This window comes from Onychomys torridus, chromosome 17 (assembly GCF_903995425.1).
Source record: "Onychomys torridus chromosome 17, mOncTor1.1, whole genome shotgun sequence".
NCBI classification, from domain to species: Eukaryota; Metazoa; Chordata; class Mammalia; order Rodentia; family Cricetidae; genus Onychomys; species Onychomys torridus.
This window is the reverse complement of record NC_050459.1, coordinates 1,231,886-1,250,905: the sequence shown is the minus strand read 5'-3', so window position 1 is coordinate 1,250,905 and position 19,020 is coordinate 1,231,886. Positions and strand designations below refer to the sequence as shown.

The window sequence follows — 19,020 nt, the reverse complement described above, 5'->3', positions numbered from 1 at the left end:
CTTCCTCAGCCTCCTAAGTGCTGGGATTACAGAGGTGTGCCACCGCGTCCAGCCTAATGCTGAATTTTATCTCAATTTTGGAAACGAAAGTGTAGGGGCCTTTGTCTTGGAGGATGAACATGACTCATGGAAGATTTCAGTTAAAAGTATCATTTATTCCATCCAGTGAGAGCACCCCAATGGCTCAGCCGGGGAAGAGCTCACTGCGCAAGATTGAGGACCTGAGTGATATTCCCAGCACCCATGTAAAGTGGACAGGGCAGGCTAGGTCCACAACCCCAGCACAGTGGGGTAAAATAGGTGGACCCCTGAGGATCACTGGCCAGATAGTCTAGCCAAAAACCGTGAGCTTCCAGTTTAGTGAGAAATGTCTCAGAAAATGAAATGGAGAAACCATTGAGGAGGGCATCCCAAGGCAATCTTTGATCTCTACCCACACCCAGACCCCAGAGGGGTGCCCCGAACGCCAGGCTTGGGAGGATCATGCAGACTCCTCCCTGCATCTAAGCCCTGCTTCTGCTGCTAAAGTGGAAGCAGAGGATGCTCCCAACCCCGGGCAGAGGATGCTCCCAACCCCGGGCAGAGGATGCTCCCAACCCCGGGCAGAGGATGCTCCCAACCCCGGGCAGAGGATGCTCCCAACCCCGGGCAGAGGATGCTCCTAACCCCAGGCAGAGGATGCTCCCAACCCCGGGCAGCCTTCCCAGCTGCACACCATATGCTAAAGGGCCAGGAAGGAACAGCAAAGACTTCTTTGACCTAAAGAGCACAATGTCAGAACTAGGGATGCTGTTTCTTTGGTGGAGTGCTGGCTCAGGTCCTGGGTTCAATTCCCAGCACCACATAAAACCTGGAATGGTGACACATTTCCCTGTACCCCTTAGGGTAGAGGCAGGAAGACAGCTGCCTATCGAGCTTGTTAGAGGCAAGCCTGCATTACATGACCTTGTCTCAAACAAACAAACAAGAAAAACAGCAACAACCAAAACTCCAAACTCCAAACCCAAATAGCCGGGCTGCTGAGATGGCTCACTGGGTAAAGGCCCCTGCTGCCAAGCCAGAAGACCTGAGTTTATCTCAGGGGTCCATAAGGCAGAAGGAGAGAACCAGCTGTGACAACTGCCCTCTCATCTCTGTGACAGTGCCATGGCAAGTGTGTAGACACACATGCATATACAATAAATAAAAAGCAAACAATGTAAACACATAAAAACCCCAGAAAGTTCAAAGTTCACTTCCTATTCTTTTTACAAGGGAGTTACTGAGGTTAAAAAAAAAAAAAAAAAAAAAAAAGTCATCCCTAGTGGCAAGTCTTGGGGGGCGGGGGAAGAAGCTATGGACTCCTAGGCTAGCACTTTCCCGAGCTTATTTTGCTGGGACTTGGGAGGGGTTTTGGAATCTTGAAGCGTAAGAACCTTAGGGAGCAGGCTGGTGAGATAGGGGTTCTGCACTTTTGAGGGCGCTCACTGAGACAAGCTGTCTATCTTTCTCAGCTACCTTCACCACCTCTGCTGGGACAGGCTGTGTAAATCAAGACTGCCCAAGTCGTTGCCTGCCTGTTGATCTCCCTTCCTTCACTTGTCCCGGACTGCCTGGTTCCCAGGACACCGGCTCCTGGGAGCCCGGCTGAGGGTTAGGGCACCCCTCTCCCATTCCCAGCCCCAGTTCCCAATGTGTGTGGGGGTTGCGCTCGCACAGGCCACGGGGCCACCCACACCTGAGCGATCCTCCCCTGGGCCATTCCCTGGTTCCAGGTTGATCTCTACCCGTGGGAAAAAGCCCCCCAACCCCAGCTACATACTCACCGCTCAGGGATGAAACTCTGGGGCCCAACTCGTAGATCCCAGGGAATGGATCGACTGGGACTCCCGCAGAGTTCCCAGGCGGGCCGGAGAGGGTGAGTCAAGGCGGGTTGGGCCAGGAGCCCGGGAGCCGCCCCGCCCCGTCCCCGGAATGGCTCGGCCCCGCCTCGCTGTAGTCGCTCCCAGGTCGACCCCACGCCACGCCACGCCACGCGATCGCGAGCAAGGCGAGAGGTTCCCGAGAGAGAGGGTCTTTAGAAGTCTGCAGCCCCACCAACTCCTGGCCGTGGGGGCAAACTGGTATCCTGCAGATGCACCATCTGGGCAGGTGTCGGTCGGAACGTGGTTCTGGGAAGCATTTCCTTCAACTCCTAAGCATCCCCACCTGGTGCCAAAACTCAGTCGAGGTCCGGGTACCACAGGCTTCTTGGGAAGACCAAGAGCAGAGGACTACCCCTATTCCAGTGCTGGCCTGCCATCAGGAGCTGTTTCCAGCCACAGGAAGCCAACCCAGTGTGGCTGCTAGCCTGACTGTCTCTGCTCAGGCTTGTGGCCCACCCTGAAGGTTGAAGGTTGGGGTAGGGACAAACTCTTGCCTCAGCCCGGTGTGCCTGATGGTAGACATGGGTGTGCAGGGCCAGAGGGGTCAGGGAGGGGGGATGGGGGCTGGGACTACTTCCCCCCCACCCCATCTCTCCTCCCCAGACTACCCTCAGATTCTCCAGATAGGTGTGGATGACCTTGAGTTTCTGATCCTCCTGCCTCCAGCATCTGAGTCTCTACCACCTGAGAGGATTACAGGAGGGTTTGCAGGCTGAGGATTACAGGCCTGTGTCATCACAACACAGGTTTATGTAGTGCTGGGGGTGGACTCTAGATGCTAGACTCCACCAGATGAGCTAAATCTTCAGCTTCTGAGCGCTGTTTAAAAAGCAAAACAATCAACCAGAGCAAACAAAAAAACTATCCTGCCGCATCACTACCAGCTAAGGGAGGCTTTGACCGTACTCTCCGTGAAAATGCCTTCTCAGTGGGAAATCTCCCACTTAGACTAACAAGGAGAGTGAACATGCCCTCCCCCAACACACACACACACACACACACACACACACACACACACACACACACCTGCAGGAACATGCACACACAGAAAAAAAGAATGTGGGAGCTGGAGAGATGGCACAACAGTTACCAGTGTGTACTGCTCTAGCAGAGGACGTCCTAACACCTGTGTCTGGTGACTCACACCACCTGTTTTTCGAGGGGACTTGACACCTTCCTCTGGTCTCTGCAGGTGCCTGCATTTGTGTGCACATGCCCACCCACAGACACTCATGCACATACATAATTAAAAATGAAAGAAATTTTTTTGAGCTGAGGATCGAACCCAGGGCCTTGCGTTTGCTACCGCTGAGTGCTGAGCTAAATCCTCAACCCTAAATCTTTTTTTTTTTTTAAAGATTTATTTATTATGCAGTGTTGCGCCTGCATGTATGCCTGCATACCAGAAGAGGGCACCAGATCTCATTCCGGATAGTTGTGAGCCACTTTGTGGGTGCTGAGAATTGAACTCAGGACCTCTGGAAGAGCAGCCAGTGCTCTTAACCTCTCTCCAGCCCTGAAAGACTTCTTTCTAAGAAAAAGCCAACCCTTGGGAGGAAGAGGCAGGCCCACATTGCTGTGGGGTGTCCACCACAGAAGATTACAGAAACTGAAAAGCAAGGCTAGCAGCACATTTAGAGGCTTTCCCAGAACAATGGACTTCGATGGGTTAGGCCTTTATTTTCATTTTGGCTGCTGGTGTGGTCTATGTGTTGAGTGTCTTTGGCCTGAACGGTACGTCCATCATGGAGTCAGTTGTGCTAGGGTCTGGGGGCCTGTTACACACATAGTGTTCCAGGACAGCCAGGGCTACATAGTAAGACCCATATTTTCCCCCAGAACAGACACTGAAAACCAATTGAATCCTTTAAGCACAGAGTACTTGTTCAGGAAGCCCAAGAACAAACCTTTCTGTGTTTAGTAGGTTTCCCCCTTTCCCTTCTCCTCTCTTTCATTTCTTCCTGGCACTTAACATCAAACCTAAAGCCTTCCTTAAGCTAGGCAAGTGTGCTACCACTGAGCTATGCCCTTCAATGTCCTGTTTTATTGACCTTTGTTTAAAACAGGGTGTCACCATACTGTAGCTTAGGATGGCCTCAAACTTGCCAAAAATTGTGCGTGTGTGTGTGTGTGTGTGTGTGTGTGTGTGTGTGCATGCATGCGTGTGTGCATGCGCGTGCTTTGTTCTTGAGACAGGATCTTTATTTCTATGTAACCCCTGCTGGCATTCTTCTGCCTTGGCCTCTCTGGTACTTGGATGGCAAGAATATGCTACTGAGCTTGTCCCTTCCCCTTTTTTGAGATAGGATTTCACTACATAGCTCTGGCTGGCCTGGAACTCTCCATGTGGACCAGGCTCGTCGTGGTGTGGATGGAATCCAGGCTACAAGCACAGGCTGGCCTTGAATCCTCTGTGTAGCTAAGGATGAGCATGAACTCCTGATTCTCTTGCCCCCAACTCTCCAGGGCTGGAGTTACAGGTGTGTGTGTGACCCCCTCCCCTCCAGTACATTTGGTGCTGGGATTAAACCCAAGGTTCATGCCAAGCAAGCACTCTACAATTTAGCTACATCCCCCGCTCTGCCATTTGATTTCTAGATAGACATTAAGCATACAAACAAGCTAGGAATGCTGGCATAGCCTGTAATCCCAGTACTAAAGAGACTCAGATAAGAAGAGCATAAATTTTAGGCCAGCCTGGGCAATGAACTGAGACTCTCAAAAAACACAAAACAATACTGGGGGGCAGTTCAGCTGACAGAGTACCTGCCACTCAAGCATGAAGACCTGGGTTTGGATCCCGAGCACCCATGTAGCCAGGGGGACAGACATAGGAGGGTCCCTGGAGCTTGCTGGCCAGATACCCACCCTACCTAAAGGGATGTGCTCCAGGTTCGTGACAGAGTCTGACTAAAAATAAATAAATAAATAATAAGGTGGAGGAGGCTGGAGAAATGGCTTAGAAGTTAAAAGCACATACTGTTCTTGCAGAGGCCCTGAGATTAATTCTCACCACCCACACCAGACAGCTCATGACTTCCTGTTGCTTCAGCACCAGAGAATCATGGATACCCTCTTCTGACCTTTGTAGGTACTGCACTCCACCCAAACACAAACACAAAATTAAAAAACAAAAAACAAACAAATAAACAAAAAAACACGAACTAAGGGACTGGAGAGATAGCCCAGTGGTTAAGAGTGCTTCCAAAGGATTAGTGTTCAATTCCTAGCACCCAAGTGGTGGCTCATGACTGTATGTAACTCCAGTCACAGAGGATCTGGTGCCCTCTTCTGGCATCCATGGACACTGCACACATGTGGTGCACATACATCAAACACCTAAACACATAAAAATAAAGATAAAGAGCAATCAAGGATGACATGATGTTATCTTCTGACACACACATGCACATGCACGCATGTGAACCCACCCATAACATACACAACAAAACAAAAAAGCAACAACAAAACCCGAACACTTAGCTGGGCATCTTGGCACTTGCTTCTATCCCAGCACTCACGAGACTAAGGGTGGATCTGTATGAGTTTGAGGCCAATCTGGTGAGATCCTATTTTTAAAAAATTAAAATAAAAGCAAACAAAAATCAGAACACTTACTAGAAATTTTTATTTAAACAATACTATAAAAACACATGCACCCAAAAGGAACAAGTATAAAATATGTTCTGCAGAGATAAGAAGTCAGGACAAAGCAGGAGCCAGTGAAAAGGGGTTTTTGAGTTCTTCATAGAGTTGGAAACACCTTAGAATGCTTGCCTCTCGTTGTCTCTCTCAAAGGTTCCCTGGAAACCCTGGTCCCCAGGTTGTGTGTGTGTGTGTGTGTGTGTGTGTGTGTGTGTGTGTGTAGTTCAGAGGGCAACCAATGGGAGTCAGTTCTTTTCTTCTACTATGTGTGTACTAGGGATCCAACCCAGGTTGCCAGACTTGGCATCAAGCACTTTTTCCCTCTGAGCTATTTTGACAGCCCTTCCTTTTTATTATTTTTGTTTGGTTTTTGACGTAGGGTTTGTGGTGATATTTTGTTTGTGCTTTTACAAATAAAGCTTTCCTGGAGATCAGAGCACAGAGCTAGGCACTAGAGGTCAGCAGTGGTGGCACACACCTTTAATCCCGGCACTTGGGAGGAGGAAACAGGAAGTGATGTGGCTGGGTGGAGAGAGGAGCTCAACCCTTTCTGGCGGAGGATTTGGTGGAGGTTAAGAAGTCTCTCTAGTGGCTGGCTCCTTTACTGATCTTTCAGATGACATCTGGCTCCAGGTTTTTATTATTAAGACCAATTAGAATTCATGTTGCAAAGGTTTCTAAAGAGGTATAAAGTGTATAAGGTTGAGAGACATTAAAAGATCGTTTTGGTAATGCAAGTTAGACTAGAAAGTGAATTAGTTACAACCTTTTGGACTCACCAAGATAGGATAAATAACGGAGTATTTTCTCTGAACTTATCAAGTGTTAATGGACTAAACATTGTAGCCTTCCCTGTTCTGGAACTCAGTTTGTAGCCCAGGCTGGCCTTGAACTCATAGAGATCCACCTGCCTCTGCCCTTGAGTGCTGGGATTAAAGGCGTGAGCCACCACACCTGGCCTTTTATGCCATTTGTATTTACTAATTTGGTATGTGTGTAAGTGGCTCTACCCATGCCACGATGTGCTTGTGGAGGTCAGAGGACAAAACTGCAGAAGTCAGGTCTCTCTTTCCACTGTGTGGGCCCCGGGGATCAAACTCAAGTCACTGGGTCATCAAGCTTTGCTAGCGATGCCTTGAGCAGCTGAGCTATTTTGCCAACTATAAAATCTTCAAGTATAAATAAGGTCTTGCTGTGTTGTCTAGGATGTCTAAATGAAACTCATGAGTTCAAGTGAACTTAACTCCTTGTTGCCTCTTCCCAAGAGGCTGTTGTTACAGTTGCGCCCTGACTTGCCTGGCTTCATCTCCTGGTTGGCATTGGTAGAGTACTTTTTAAATGTTATTGTTGTTGTTTAATCGTTATTATGTCTGTGGGTTTTTTACCTACATATATGTCTGTGCACCACGTGTATGCCTGGTGCCCATGGAGCCAGGACTGGATCTTTGGACTTGGAGGTTCGGATGTTTGTGAGCTGTCCTGTGGGTGCTGGGAATTGAGCTGGGTACTCTTCCCTGCTGAACCACCTCTCCAGCCCATGGAGAGTTAATTCCAGTTAAACACAGAGCAGATTTAATAAACCCTTGGAAGATCCCTTGGCCATAGACAGATTGTGAGAGGTCAGGCCTCAGGGCAGGTAGATGTAACACAGGAAGGGTGCTGTTTGTGGACCTGTGACCAAAGAGGCAGGGGAATCGGGCTCACACAGATGGACAGTCAGCAGATCTGGGAGGTGGGAAGGTCCAGAATGACAGGATCAGGAGTCCAAAGAAGGGCATTTGGTTTTGAGGGTTTCCCCTTTTCTCTTTCTTCCATTTCTGAATCCTTCTATGAGCACAACTCTGTTTTGGTTTCTTTGTTAGCTTTCTGTAGGTGTACATATTCATGGGCATGTGCGTGTGGAGGCCAGAAGACAAGCTCAGATGTCACTGTGGGGTGCTTCTGTTCTGCATACGGACCTGAGCCCTCAAGCACTTGCCGTAGTGTCCAGGTTCTTGTGTCCCCAGAAAAGACGTAGACTAAGGACACATGGTTAGAAACAGGGATAGAGACAGTTTATTGAGGAGAGAACTCTCCTGAGGGTGGGAGTGGGCTAGTGAGCTGAGGGAAAGCCCAAAACTGGGAGTCTTGAACCACATAACTCTTTGTAGGGCTTTTGCAGGGCACCTGCTCCATCCATTTTAAGTAATTAAGATAGCCCTTGAGCTGTCGGTGGGATGAAACCCAGATGACAAAGGGCTTCTTTCAGGTTAATCTTCTGTCACAGTTCCACCTTTTGCTGAGGTAGGGACTCTCATCACCTTGGGATTTTGTCAAGTAAGCTAAGCTAGCCAGCTAACAAGCTTCCAGGTACCCACTTGCCTCCTTCCACCTGCAGTTGCTGGGTACCTGTACTGGCCTTTCTGCCTGAGTTCTAAGGATGGAGCTCTGGTCCTTACATTTGTGAGGCAAATGCTTTTGACCAAATGAGCCCTTCTGAAGCACGTGTTTGCTAAAAACAACAACAGAACAACTTTTGTTCCATGTGTTTGCTTTTGCACGTGTGTACACCCATGCCCCATAGCACATGTATGGAGTTCAGAATGTGGGTCTTGAGTAACAGACTCAGGCTTGGCTGCAAGCCTCTTTAATTACTGAGCTGTCTCACTAGCCCATTGTCTAGGGTGTTACTCTGTATCCCACACTGACCTGAAACTCACCATGTATCCTAGGCTACTTTCAAGTTAGTGGTAATCCATTAGCCTGCACAGCATACAGAGTCGGAATTACAAGCATGCACTGCATCACCCAGCCGGTTACAACTCCTGAATGGAGAAAGCTCAGCCCCATGCTTCTAGCCACACCTTTCAGAGGCAACCCTCTGAATTTCAGGAAGAGAGGAATTACTCACGTGTGTACCGTGTGTGTGTGTGTGTGTGTGTGTGTGTGTGTGTGTGTGTGTAAGCTGGAGTGGAGGCCATAGGGAGCTAGTTCTGGGAGTGGCTCTGGATCATCCAGGCAGAAAGTACCACGGGTAGATGATACTCAGCCAACAAATGTGATCATGATTAGACACAGGGAAGTCAAGCTCATCAGAAGGCCACTCAAATAAACTACCATCCCCTGAGAGATACTCAACTTAATCGAAGCTTGAGGAGGAGGAGAGAAATGAGGAAGTCAACTAGTTAAGACCTGTGAGCCAAACCAACAAATGACATCTTCCTGAATGTTAAAACATTGATTTCAGGCCTGGGGAGGAGGCTCAGTAGGCAAGGGTGCTTGCTTGGCAAGCCTGGAGATCTGAGTTTGATCCCTGGAACCCACTCCACAAAGTTGGCCTCTGGTCTTGGCTTTCACTTGTGGTATGTGCTATTTGCTCCCCCCAATAAATATTGGACTTAAGGGTTGAGACTATAGTTCAGTTGACCATGTTTGCTTAGCATGCATGAAGCTCTGGATTTGATCCCTACCATCTCATAAACCAAGAGTGATGGTACTTGGGAGGTGGGTCTAAGAGGAGCATTCAAGGTCATTCTTGGCTCCAAATGGAGTCTGAAGCTACCCTGGGCTACTTGAGAACCAGTCTCAAAAACAATCACTGCATAGAATTCTCAAGATACCCCCTACACCCTACACATCATCCTGATTACCACCCCAGCCACTCCAGATGCATCAAGTACTTCTCATTATGTAATTACACTCTTATTTCAAAATGCTGCTTGATTTTCTTTCTTTTCTTTTCCCATCCTCCCCCTCCCGCTTTTCTTGGTAGGCTGGACCCAACCAACCGAGTTAAAAAATTCTAATAATATCTATCAATCTATCTATCTATCTGTCTATCTATCTATCTATCTGTCTGTCTGTCTGTCTGTCTATCTATCTATCTATCGTGTGTGTGTGTGTGTGTGTGTGAGTGTGTGTGTGTACCGTGTGTGTGTGCGCGCGCGTGTGTGTATGTGTGTGTGTGTATGTGTGTGTGTTGTGCATGTGTGTGTGCGCGCGCGCGCGCGTGTGTGTGTGTGTGTGTGTGTGTGTGTGTGTGTGTGTACATGTGTGTGTATGTGTGTGTGTATGTGTGGGTGAGTGTGTGTGTGTATGTGTGTGTGAGTGTGTGTGTGTGCGCGTGTGTGTGATAGGAGTTGTTCTTCTACCATGTGGGTCCTGGGGGATTGAACTCGGGTTCTCAGGCTTGGCTACAAGAGTCCTTGTCTGCTGAGCCATCTCCCTCACTTTCTCTATTTTTATTACCCTTTAGTATTCTGCTTCTCTACCTAGAGCCATGGAGATTCAGTGGAGGTTGTCTGCTTTCCCCTAAGTTTTGTTGTAAACATGCCCCTCCCCCCATTTGTGTGTTTTAAGACACAGGTCTCTTTGGAACCACACTGGGTTCTAAAAGGCTTTTTCCACCCCAGATGTGGTGGGCACAGCTTTAATCCCAGCACTTAGGAGGTAGAGACAGTGGATCTCTGTGAGCTTGAGGTGGCCAGCCTGGTCTACATATTGAGTTACAGGACAGCTAAGGCTACATTGTGAGACCTAGTTTAAAACAAAACCAACAACTCTTTTTTTGGTGTTACTGTTTGTTTGTTTTTTCTAGACACGGTCTCACTCTGGCTGTTCTAGAACTCACTCTGTAGACCAGGTTGGCCTTGAACTCACAGAGATCTGCCTGCCTCTGCCTCCCCAGTGCTGGGATTAAAGGTGTGTGTCACTATGACTGGCTGTTACTCTCCCCCCCCCACAAGGTCTCATACAGCCGAGGGTGGCTTCAAATTATCTCTCACTACATTGCCAAAGAGGACGTTGAACTCCTGATTTTCCTGTTCCACCTCCCAAGTGCTGGGATAATAGCTGCATACCACCATGCCAAGTTTATGTGTTACGAGGGGTAGAACCAAAGGCTTGTTGTATGCTACAGAAGACCCTGCCCACTGAGCTTTCTACCCAGCCCTCAAAATGCTCTTAGCTCTGGGTCCAGCAGACACCATCCCAGTTGGTCTCTAGCCCTTCTTCTGGAACTTTCAGGGTGTTGTTCCAGGACTCATTTCTTTTATCTAGCTAGCACTATCATGGCTCGGGAAGCCTTGCTAAGTAGCCCAGGCTGGTCTGGAATGCAGGATCCCCCTGCCTCTTTCTCTGGAGTACTGGCCATGCAGCCCACAATGCCCAGCTCAAAGAGCCCTTATACTTCAGAGAGCCCTCGGAGACCAGCGTTTTGGTTTAACATCCTCTGTGGGTAAGATCTCCTGGAAGGTGCACCTGCCCCCATGGGGTCTGTGAACGACCTACTAAAGTGACACCTTTCAGTTGCTCAGCTGGGTTGAGATCCTCAGACTCAGATGCTCTCAACTTCTGCACACACCTTTTTGGAGACCTTTCCTCCCCTTCTAATGCTCTTCCATGTTCCACAAGCTCTGCCAGGAAACATCTGAGGCCTTGACTGCCTGTATGCCAGCTAAGTAGAGATGTGTCCCACAAAAGGCAGAGTCACCACGTGTTTCCTATTTTGCTCCCTTTCTTCCCTCTGTTCTTCCTCTCTTCCCCCAAATCTGTGCATTCTCTAAGCCCAAGAGTTTGGAGCCTGTGTGATGACAGCTCAGTGGATAAAGATTCTTGCTGCCAAGCCTGGTCACCTCAATTTCATCCCCAGCACCCACTAACTGTAGGAGTGAACTGAGTCCTACAGTTGTTCTTTGACTTCTACCAGCGTGCAGTGGCACATGCACACACAGACACAGACATAACAAACAAACAAACAAAATGTAATAAAAATTAACCCCCAGGGTTCGCATTCTCCAGCAACCGCCACCGACCTGTTGCAGGCAAAGGATTATCTAGGGTATGAGAAAAGGTGGGGTTACAAGATAGGTGGATTGGCCCAGCCATCTAAGGGCTCTACAGGCCTCAAATTGAAGAAAGGGGGCCTAGAGGACACAGAGTGGCTGGATTGGTTGGTGGGCCAGAGACACGGTGATCCCGCCCTACTGGTTGCCAAGGCCCAGCCTATCCCTGTCCAGGAGAATGTTGGTCTCCAAGTGCTTGAGAAGGGATTGTCTCCAAGTGCTTGGAGCAGGAGCAGGTGCAAGAGCTTGAGAAGGGTACTGTGAGGGTCCTCAAGGAATTTCCCTACTAAGCATCTCTGCTTAGGTCTGTGGTCGTTGAACACAGCCACTGAAATAGGCCATCCCCCGGGGTGGTCCCAGGAAGGCAGCACGCGCACCTTCCTCGGAGGCGCGCCTCTCTTCTCTCAGCGCCCCCCTCGGCGCGCTCCTGGCTGTGGATCGAGCACGAGCGCGCGCATCCTAGGCTCTCCCCGCCCGCGGCTGAGGGGCGGGGCCGCGGCCAGGCTCCCCAGGCACTGTCGCCTGCAGCCCCCTCCCCTTGCCTTCTCGACGCTCCCCGCCACCGCTGCTCCGGCCCAGCCCCACCCCAGGCGACCCTGCGTGGAGCGGCTGGTGGCCAGAGGCGTAGGTGAGCGCGCGATGTGAGCAGGTGGAGCGGGCGGATCGCTGGCCTAGGGGACCGGGCTGGGGGAGGGGTCGGGCCGGGAAGCAGCTCTTTGTCTCCCGGAGCCCGTTCGCGGGCAACGAGGCCACTCTTTCTCTCCCTGCAGGTGCCTGGGGAACCTAGTGAATCCCATTCGGTGTGTGCACTCGGAGGCCCCTGAATCTGGAAGCCCTGTTTGGGGGACTGGTCATCTGGGTCTCCGAGAGGCAAGGCTACGGTAGGGGCATGGATGTTGTCTGGTGGCACGGGTGGGTGGGGGACCCGAACAGGGCGTCTCAGCTTTGGGGGATGGAGGTGGCGGTGGGACTTGAGGACAACACTGAGCGGCCGGGTTGGTGAGCGGGTGTGGTAGTTGGAAGGAACGCACATTGAGGCTCTTGAGGCTGAGGTTTAGGCACCCATGGGTGGCGATGCTGGAGGAAGCACGGGGAGGCGCCAGGATGGGTTATGGCGAGTGGTTCAGGACCTGGGATGCTTCTGTCTTCTTCATCAGGTGCAATATGGACAAGAAGGATAGGGTCAAGACAGCAGCCGCCCCGCGGACGTCAGCTTCACGACCTCCTGGCCTTCCGACTCCCAGGCCTCCTCCTGGATCCCCTCGACCTCCTCCCCCTGTAACCAGCGCAGCCCTTCGAGTCCTGGAAGCAAACGGAGCCATTGGGCGAAGGCCCCTGGTAGAGCGAGCCGCGGGCGTCGGCAGAGCGGCTCTTGCACAGACCGCTGTTCAGGGGGCACCAGCGCGCGGCGGCGCGGGGCCAGGTCCTCGCAGCCCAGGTACTCAGCCTTTGTGATTTCCATCTTGACACCGCTCACTTTCCCTCTTCCTTCTCGGATACTCCTCTTTTTCAGAAATACCATTGATTTTGTCTTCTCCCCGAAGCCTCCAGGCCCCCAGCTTCTGGGAAAGGAGAGAGGGCCCCTATGAAGATCTCTGGCCAGGGTTCTATTTCTAGCCCCGGGCGTGCCAGCAGTGGGCTCACCAGGTAACATGCTAATCCCCTAACGCCTTAATTCCCCAAGCCAGGTTTAGTTTAGCAATCTGGAGCCTTTTGATACTGCACAAGAATGGGTTGTGCTGGGAAGGCGGCTCGCTGTGGTGAAGTGCGTGTTGCACAAACATGAGGACCTGATTTGACACTCTGGCACCCACGGAAAAGCCTGTCTCGGCGATGTTCCACTGTTACCTCAGCTCTGAATGGGAATGGGGGCGGGGGAGGTGGGTTCCTGGTCCTGGGCAGAGGAAGTGCCAAGCTTCAGGTTCAGTGAGAGATCCTTTCCCCTAAAATTTCTGGTTGTGGTGGCACTCACTGTTAATACCAGCCCTCAGAAGCCAGAGGCATCTGGATCTCTGCGAGTTTGAGGCCAGCCTGGTCTACATAGTAATAATAAATAAAACAGAATCCAAAATAAGGCAGGGAAACGATCCGGCTAGATGCCAGTGTTTACCTCTGGCATCCACATGTGCATGCATGAGTGAGCACAACTGTATACACATGTGCACAGTCAGGAACACTTGCAGATAATGGGTCAAATTGGGCAAAAGCAATTATTGGTTGGGTCACAGAAAGGCAAGCAGCTCCATTTCATAGGTGGGGAAATGTGCAACTGGGAAGGAGTATCAACAACAGCTGGTATTCCTGTTCCCAGACCAGGCCCTGTTGTCCAGAAGGGACTCCAACCCCCGACTAAGGAACCTGTGGTCCGAGGTAAAGCACCAGAGGCACCCAAGAGGAATACTCTAAGCTCTGGAACACGGAAAGGTATGTGACCTGGAAACAAGCAGGTCTTTGAGGCCGGCCAGCCTCGAGGTACCCTACCCATGTTTCTTTTGGACTTTGACTTTGTCTGCAGATTCTTTAGGGCCCACCTCAGGGACCTCCTCCCCTGCCATCGCTCGTCGGTCCAGGGCCCCAGCTACAGAGGTGGGAATTCCTCGACCAGTTTCCACTGCCCGCCAGCGTCCCCTGACCACCGAGGCACCCAGGAAACCTGTGAGCAGTGCTGCAGAACCCAGAGCCCCGGAGCTGAGCCCAGCCTTTAGGAGGCGCTCTGCCGCTGGTGGCGGCCTGCAGAAGCCGGCCTCCCGTTCCCTGAGCTCCAGCGCTACCCCTCAGCTCTCCCCAGCCCGCTCTGGGGTCTCTCCGCGTGTAACCCCCCGGGCTCCTGCGCACCCCTCGCAGCTCAAGGCGAAAGGGCAGCAAGCTCTGCGCCCAGCCCAGACCACAGTCCCGAGGAAGGACAGAACCTCCGCCCAGAGCCTGCTTTCTGCTCCATCTTCAGTCACGCCCGCTCCACCTGGAGCCAGCACACCTCAGGCTTCCCCTGCTCAGGTCCCAGAGGATCCACTGGAGGCCACGCTCCCTCCCTCTCCACCTGCCACTCCACCTCTACCTGCTTCACTTCTACCCCAGGCACAACCCTCTTCACAGGCAACACCCCATTCACAGGCCAGAAACGGCCCACCATCACCTCCTCCCCTTTCTCTGCAGAACCTCCCCTCTCCACCAGCCACGCCCCCTTTGCAAGCTCCACCCACAAGTCTGGGCACTGACGAGGCCTCTGACTCACCCCCACCAATGGCTGTAATCTCTCCATCGCTTTCCCCCCTTGTACAGAGTATGCCCTGCAGCCAGGCTTCTTCAGCTTCGCTCCCCCAGGAGACTCTCCTGACCACGTCCTTCTCACCTCCGCCTCTACCTCTAGCCACGCCTCCTCCACAAGTCCTTCCTTCTCCGCCAGTTTCTGCACAGAATCAGCCCACTCCCCCTGTCACACCCTCTCTACCCACTCTGTCCACCACGCCCCCTGTCCCGGACAACTGTTCTGTGTCTCCGCCCCCTCTCCAGGCCACGCCCTCTAATCTAACCACGCCGCCTTTTCGAGACCCTCTGTTTCTGGCCACTTCTCCTCCAGTTTCTTCCTCTCCCCCCTCCTCACCACCTCTGCGTGTCCCGCCCTCATCCGTGGTCACGCCTCCCCGGAGGCTCCCACCGTCTCTGATTTTGCCCACTTCACAGGCCTCTCCGATGACCTCGACACCCTCCCTGGCCTCGTCGCCGCAGCAGGCCACGCCTCCTCCTTTGGCCTCGTCCCCACTCTCGGCCCCACTCTCTTTGGGCTCACCCTCTCTGCAGGCCTCGCCTCCTTTCCTGCCTTCACCCCCTGCGCAGGCACACTCTCTACCCTCGCCTCCTTTGCAGGTGCCTTCTCTTGCTACATATCCTTTGCCTGTTCGCTCGTCCCCGGCCTCACCCCCTCTGCCAGCCCTTCTCTCCCCTCCTGCCTCCCCTCCTCTGGAGGGCCCTTTTTCTCCCTCACCCTCACCTGCGTCTCCCTTGGCAACTACCCCACCAGAAGCCCCACCTTCACTGGATTCACCCACTCCTCTGACTTCACCCCCTCCGCAGGTCCCATCTTCTCTGGCTTTGCCCTCCCTGCAGGCTCCCTCCTCGCCCCTGGCCCCCGCTGCGCCTCCCCTGCAGGTCCCAATCTTGGCTTTGCCTCCTCTACAGACCCCGCCCTCTCCCCTGACCACGCCCCCTCCGCAGGCCTCTCCTGGCCTGACCACGCCCCTTGTTCAGCCTCCTTCTCCTCCCGCCTCACCCCCACTGCAAGCCCCTCGACGACCCCCGACCCCAGGCCCAGATGTCCCCATCTCAAGTCCACGGCTGACCCTGTCGCTGGCCCCTGCCCCGCCGCCGCCACCCTCGCGAAGCCCGTCCAGTACGCTGAGCGGCCCCGACCTCGCAGGCCACAGCAGCAGCGCCACCAGCACGCCCGAGGAGCTCCGTGGCTACGACAGCGGACCCGAGGGCGGCGCCACAGTCTCCCCGGCCGCAGACGCCGAGCTAGCCGCCTGCCACCCGGCCTCCTGGAGTCGGGGTCCTGCGCCACCGTTGGTAGTGCGCGGCGCTCCAGGTAAGGAGTCTAGGCTCGGGGGCGGAGCTTCCCAAGGAGTCCTCAAGCCCCATATCTGGTCTTTTTTTTTTTTTTTTTTTTAATTTAAAATTTATTTTGTGTGTGTATATGTGCATGCGCATGGAAGTATATTCTCTTTCTACCATGTGAGTTACGAGGATGGAACTGGAACTCAGGTCGTCATCTTGCAACGTCCTCTTTAAAAAAAAAAAACGATTTACCCCCATGTGTGTGGCTCTGAGTTACAGGCGATCGTGAGCCACCCGAAATGCGTGCTTAGAACCGAACTCAGGTCCTTGCAAGAGCAGTTCTTGTTCTTTACATCTGAGTCTCCTCTTAAGCCCCACATCAGTAAAATCACGTTATTTATTTATTTTGTGTGTGTTTGTATCTCTTTGTGGGTGTGCACTCCTTTGGTGCACTTGTGGGAGTCGGCCAACTTACAGAGTTCAGTTCTCACCTTACCTGTGGGTTGACCTCAGGTATTTAGGCTTTAGTGGCAAGTGCCTTACCCGCTGAACCATCTCTCCAGCCCTATTTATTTTTATTTTTCATTTTATTCTATGTGTACCGGTGCTTTACCTGAATGTATGTTATGGACGCCAGAAGAGTTTGTCAGATACCTGAAACTTGACTTACAGACCGTTGTGAGCAGCCACGTGGGTGCGCAGGAATCGAACTTAGGTCTCCTGAAAGAGCAGCTAGTGTTCTTAACCACTGAACCATCTCTCCAGCCCTCTGCTGGTCCTTACATTTTTTTTTTTTTCCACATCATGAATTGTATTTATTCACTTGCTTGAATGTTTGTGCGGTCTCATGTGTTACAGTGCTGACGTGGAGGTCAGACAATTTGTGGAGTAGGCTCAAGAGATCAAACGCGGGTTGTCAGGCTTGGTGGCAAGCGCCCTTATCGGTTGAACCAATTTCGCTGGTCCCCACTTCTGCTCTTACAGGAGTTCCCCTGCCATGGCCTCCGGCTGCCTGCCCGGGCTCCTCTGACGGCCTGTGCACCATCTATGAAGCTGAAGGACCGGAGTCGGTGGCCCCTACCCCTGGATCCCTGGATGCGGAACCGGAGCCTGAGCCGAGGCCGGGCTCTGGCGGTGGGAAGGCAATTGCTGCAGCTGGCTCAGGAGCATCCTCGCGAAGCCCGAAGTCGGCTCGCCTCGGCGAGCTGCCGCTGGGGGCGCTGCAGGCAAGCGTCGTGCAGCACCTGCTGAGCCGGACGCTATTGCTGGCGGCAGCTGAGGGTGCAGCTGCGGGCAGTGAAGGTGGTTCAGGAAGCGCAGGGGGTGGTGGTGTCCCGGGGGGATCCCGGGCTCCGCTCAGCGATGCCGAATTGGGCCGCTGGGCCGAATTGCTGTCTCCCCTGGATGAGTCACGTGCCAGCATCACTTCGGTCACCAGCTTCTCCCCGGACGACGTGGCCTCCCCACAGGGTGATTGGACTGTAGTGGAAGTGGAGACTTTTCATTGAGTCAGACCCCAGCCCCACTCACCATACGCATACCGCTTTAGAATCCACCCTCCAGTTACACCTCTTTTGTCTTAGTCTCTGCTCCTACTTCCCGAGACAACTGGATGGATTGGTTTTTTACCTCTAGAGTTCTGTCTTTGGGCCCAGGCTGTGCTCCTGTCCTTCCTTGGCTTAAGCTTGGAATACATTCACACCCAGGCCTTCCATTTGAGCTCCTCTTTGGCCTAAGTCACAGCTCTTCTCTAAGGAGCCACACCACACAGAATGTTCAGTGGATGAATAGCCTCGCACACCAATAGCCTCGTTTGCAGTAAAACCTAAGATACTGGTGCCTGTGTGCCATGGTGATGGGAGCCTGCCCGGAAAGAGCCAGACAGGTAGCTCATCAGTCAGTTTGAAGGTCCAGGCTACACCACACTCCTGGGTATGCCTGAGTAAATCAGAGTTCTGGCTGAATTGTGTGACTTTCCTACAGTAAGGGGGGGTGGTGAGACAGTGCCTACAATGGTCTTGTGTTCTTTGGGTCACACTTCTAATGAAAACGTTAGGCTCACAAAGGCCTGAGTGGATGAGCTGGTGACCAAACCAGAGAGCCACCAAAGCTCTTCTTGTCCTGGATGTGGGGTAATTTGCACTCCTGGGTACCCCTTGCTACACCCCCTTTGCCCTGTGTGCATCCCTTCTCTTTCGTGCTTGAGAGTTGGGCCTGGAGGATGAACTTGAGTGGAGGGGAATGGTGAGTCCTTGACTTCATCTGTCACTAACCCTCTGTGATAGGTTAGCTTGCTTGGGCTGAGGTGGAAACACCTACCCATTGTGGGTGGCACCATTCCCTGGCTGGGACCCTGGACTGTGTAAGCAGAGAGCTGGGCAGCAGCATGCATTCACTGCTCTTTGTGATTAGCTGCTTCCAGCTCTTGCTGCCTTGACTTCCCCACAGTGATAGACTGTACCCTGAACTGTGAGCCAGAATAAATCTTTTCTCCCTTAAGCTGCTTTTGTCAAGGCATTTTATCACGGTTGAGGGGAATAAACTGGGACACTGTCTTCTTTCACCAAGGAGGCTATAGTGTTAAGGCAGTAACTTCTGCAGGCTTGCAGAAAGAACTTCCACAAATGCAGGGCCAAAGTGGACTGGCCTGGCTGTATCTTGTTGTGGAGGGGGCAGTGCAGAAGGACCCAGGAGTTGACACCATGCCATTCTACATATTGCATCATAGGGGCATCCTTGCCTTGTCTCTTACTTCAGATGACTTGAATTCTCAGTTACCATCTTCTTTTAAGTCCACCAATCAGAATTGCTTTCCACCTCCCAGCCATCGATCAACCTGTCCCTGGATCCCATAACCCCAGGCAAGGTTCTCTCTCTCTTTCCAAGTGCCCCTGCATGACATTCCCCCTTGCACGTTACTGTCCAAGGATCTCCTGCTTGGCACTAGCAGTGTGGGAGACAGAATGGCAGTGCCCTGTGTTGGCCCACCTTACCTCACCCTGTAGTCAGGTACATGTTAGGCACAGACAACTAAGTTCTCTGTCCTCATCCCGAAGCAGCCACCTCCTAGCTTACAATGCAAAGAGAGAAGGCTCCCA

General features: G+C 52.3%; 1 protein-coding gene across 2 annotated transcripts; it reads left to right on the top strand.

The window, feature by feature from the left end:
• The first annotated feature begins 11,562 nt into the window (after positions 1-11,562).
• On the top strand, positions 11,563-18,396 carry Prr36 (proline rich 36). Of its 2 annotated transcripts, XM_036166634.1 has the most exons (8): positions 11,565-11,999; positions 12,142-12,252; positions 12,529-12,809; positions 12,916-13,018; positions 13,683-13,795; positions 13,887-15,235; positions 15,443-15,953; positions 16,907-18,396. In XM_036166634.1, exons 3-8 carry the CDS (start codon positions 12,536-12,538, stop codon positions 17,428-17,430), a joined length of 2,874 nt encoding a protein of 957 aa, XP_036022527.1. In that variant the 5' UTR covers positions 11,565-11,999; positions 12,142-12,252; positions 12,529-12,535; the 3' UTR covers positions 17,431-18,396. The 2 variants fall into 2 exon arrangements, with proteins under 2 accessions (XP_036022526.1, XP_036022527.1); XM_036166633.1 differs by having other exon boundaries at positions 11,563-11,999; positions 13,887-15,953.
• Positions 18,397-19,020: the final 624 nt, after the last annotated feature.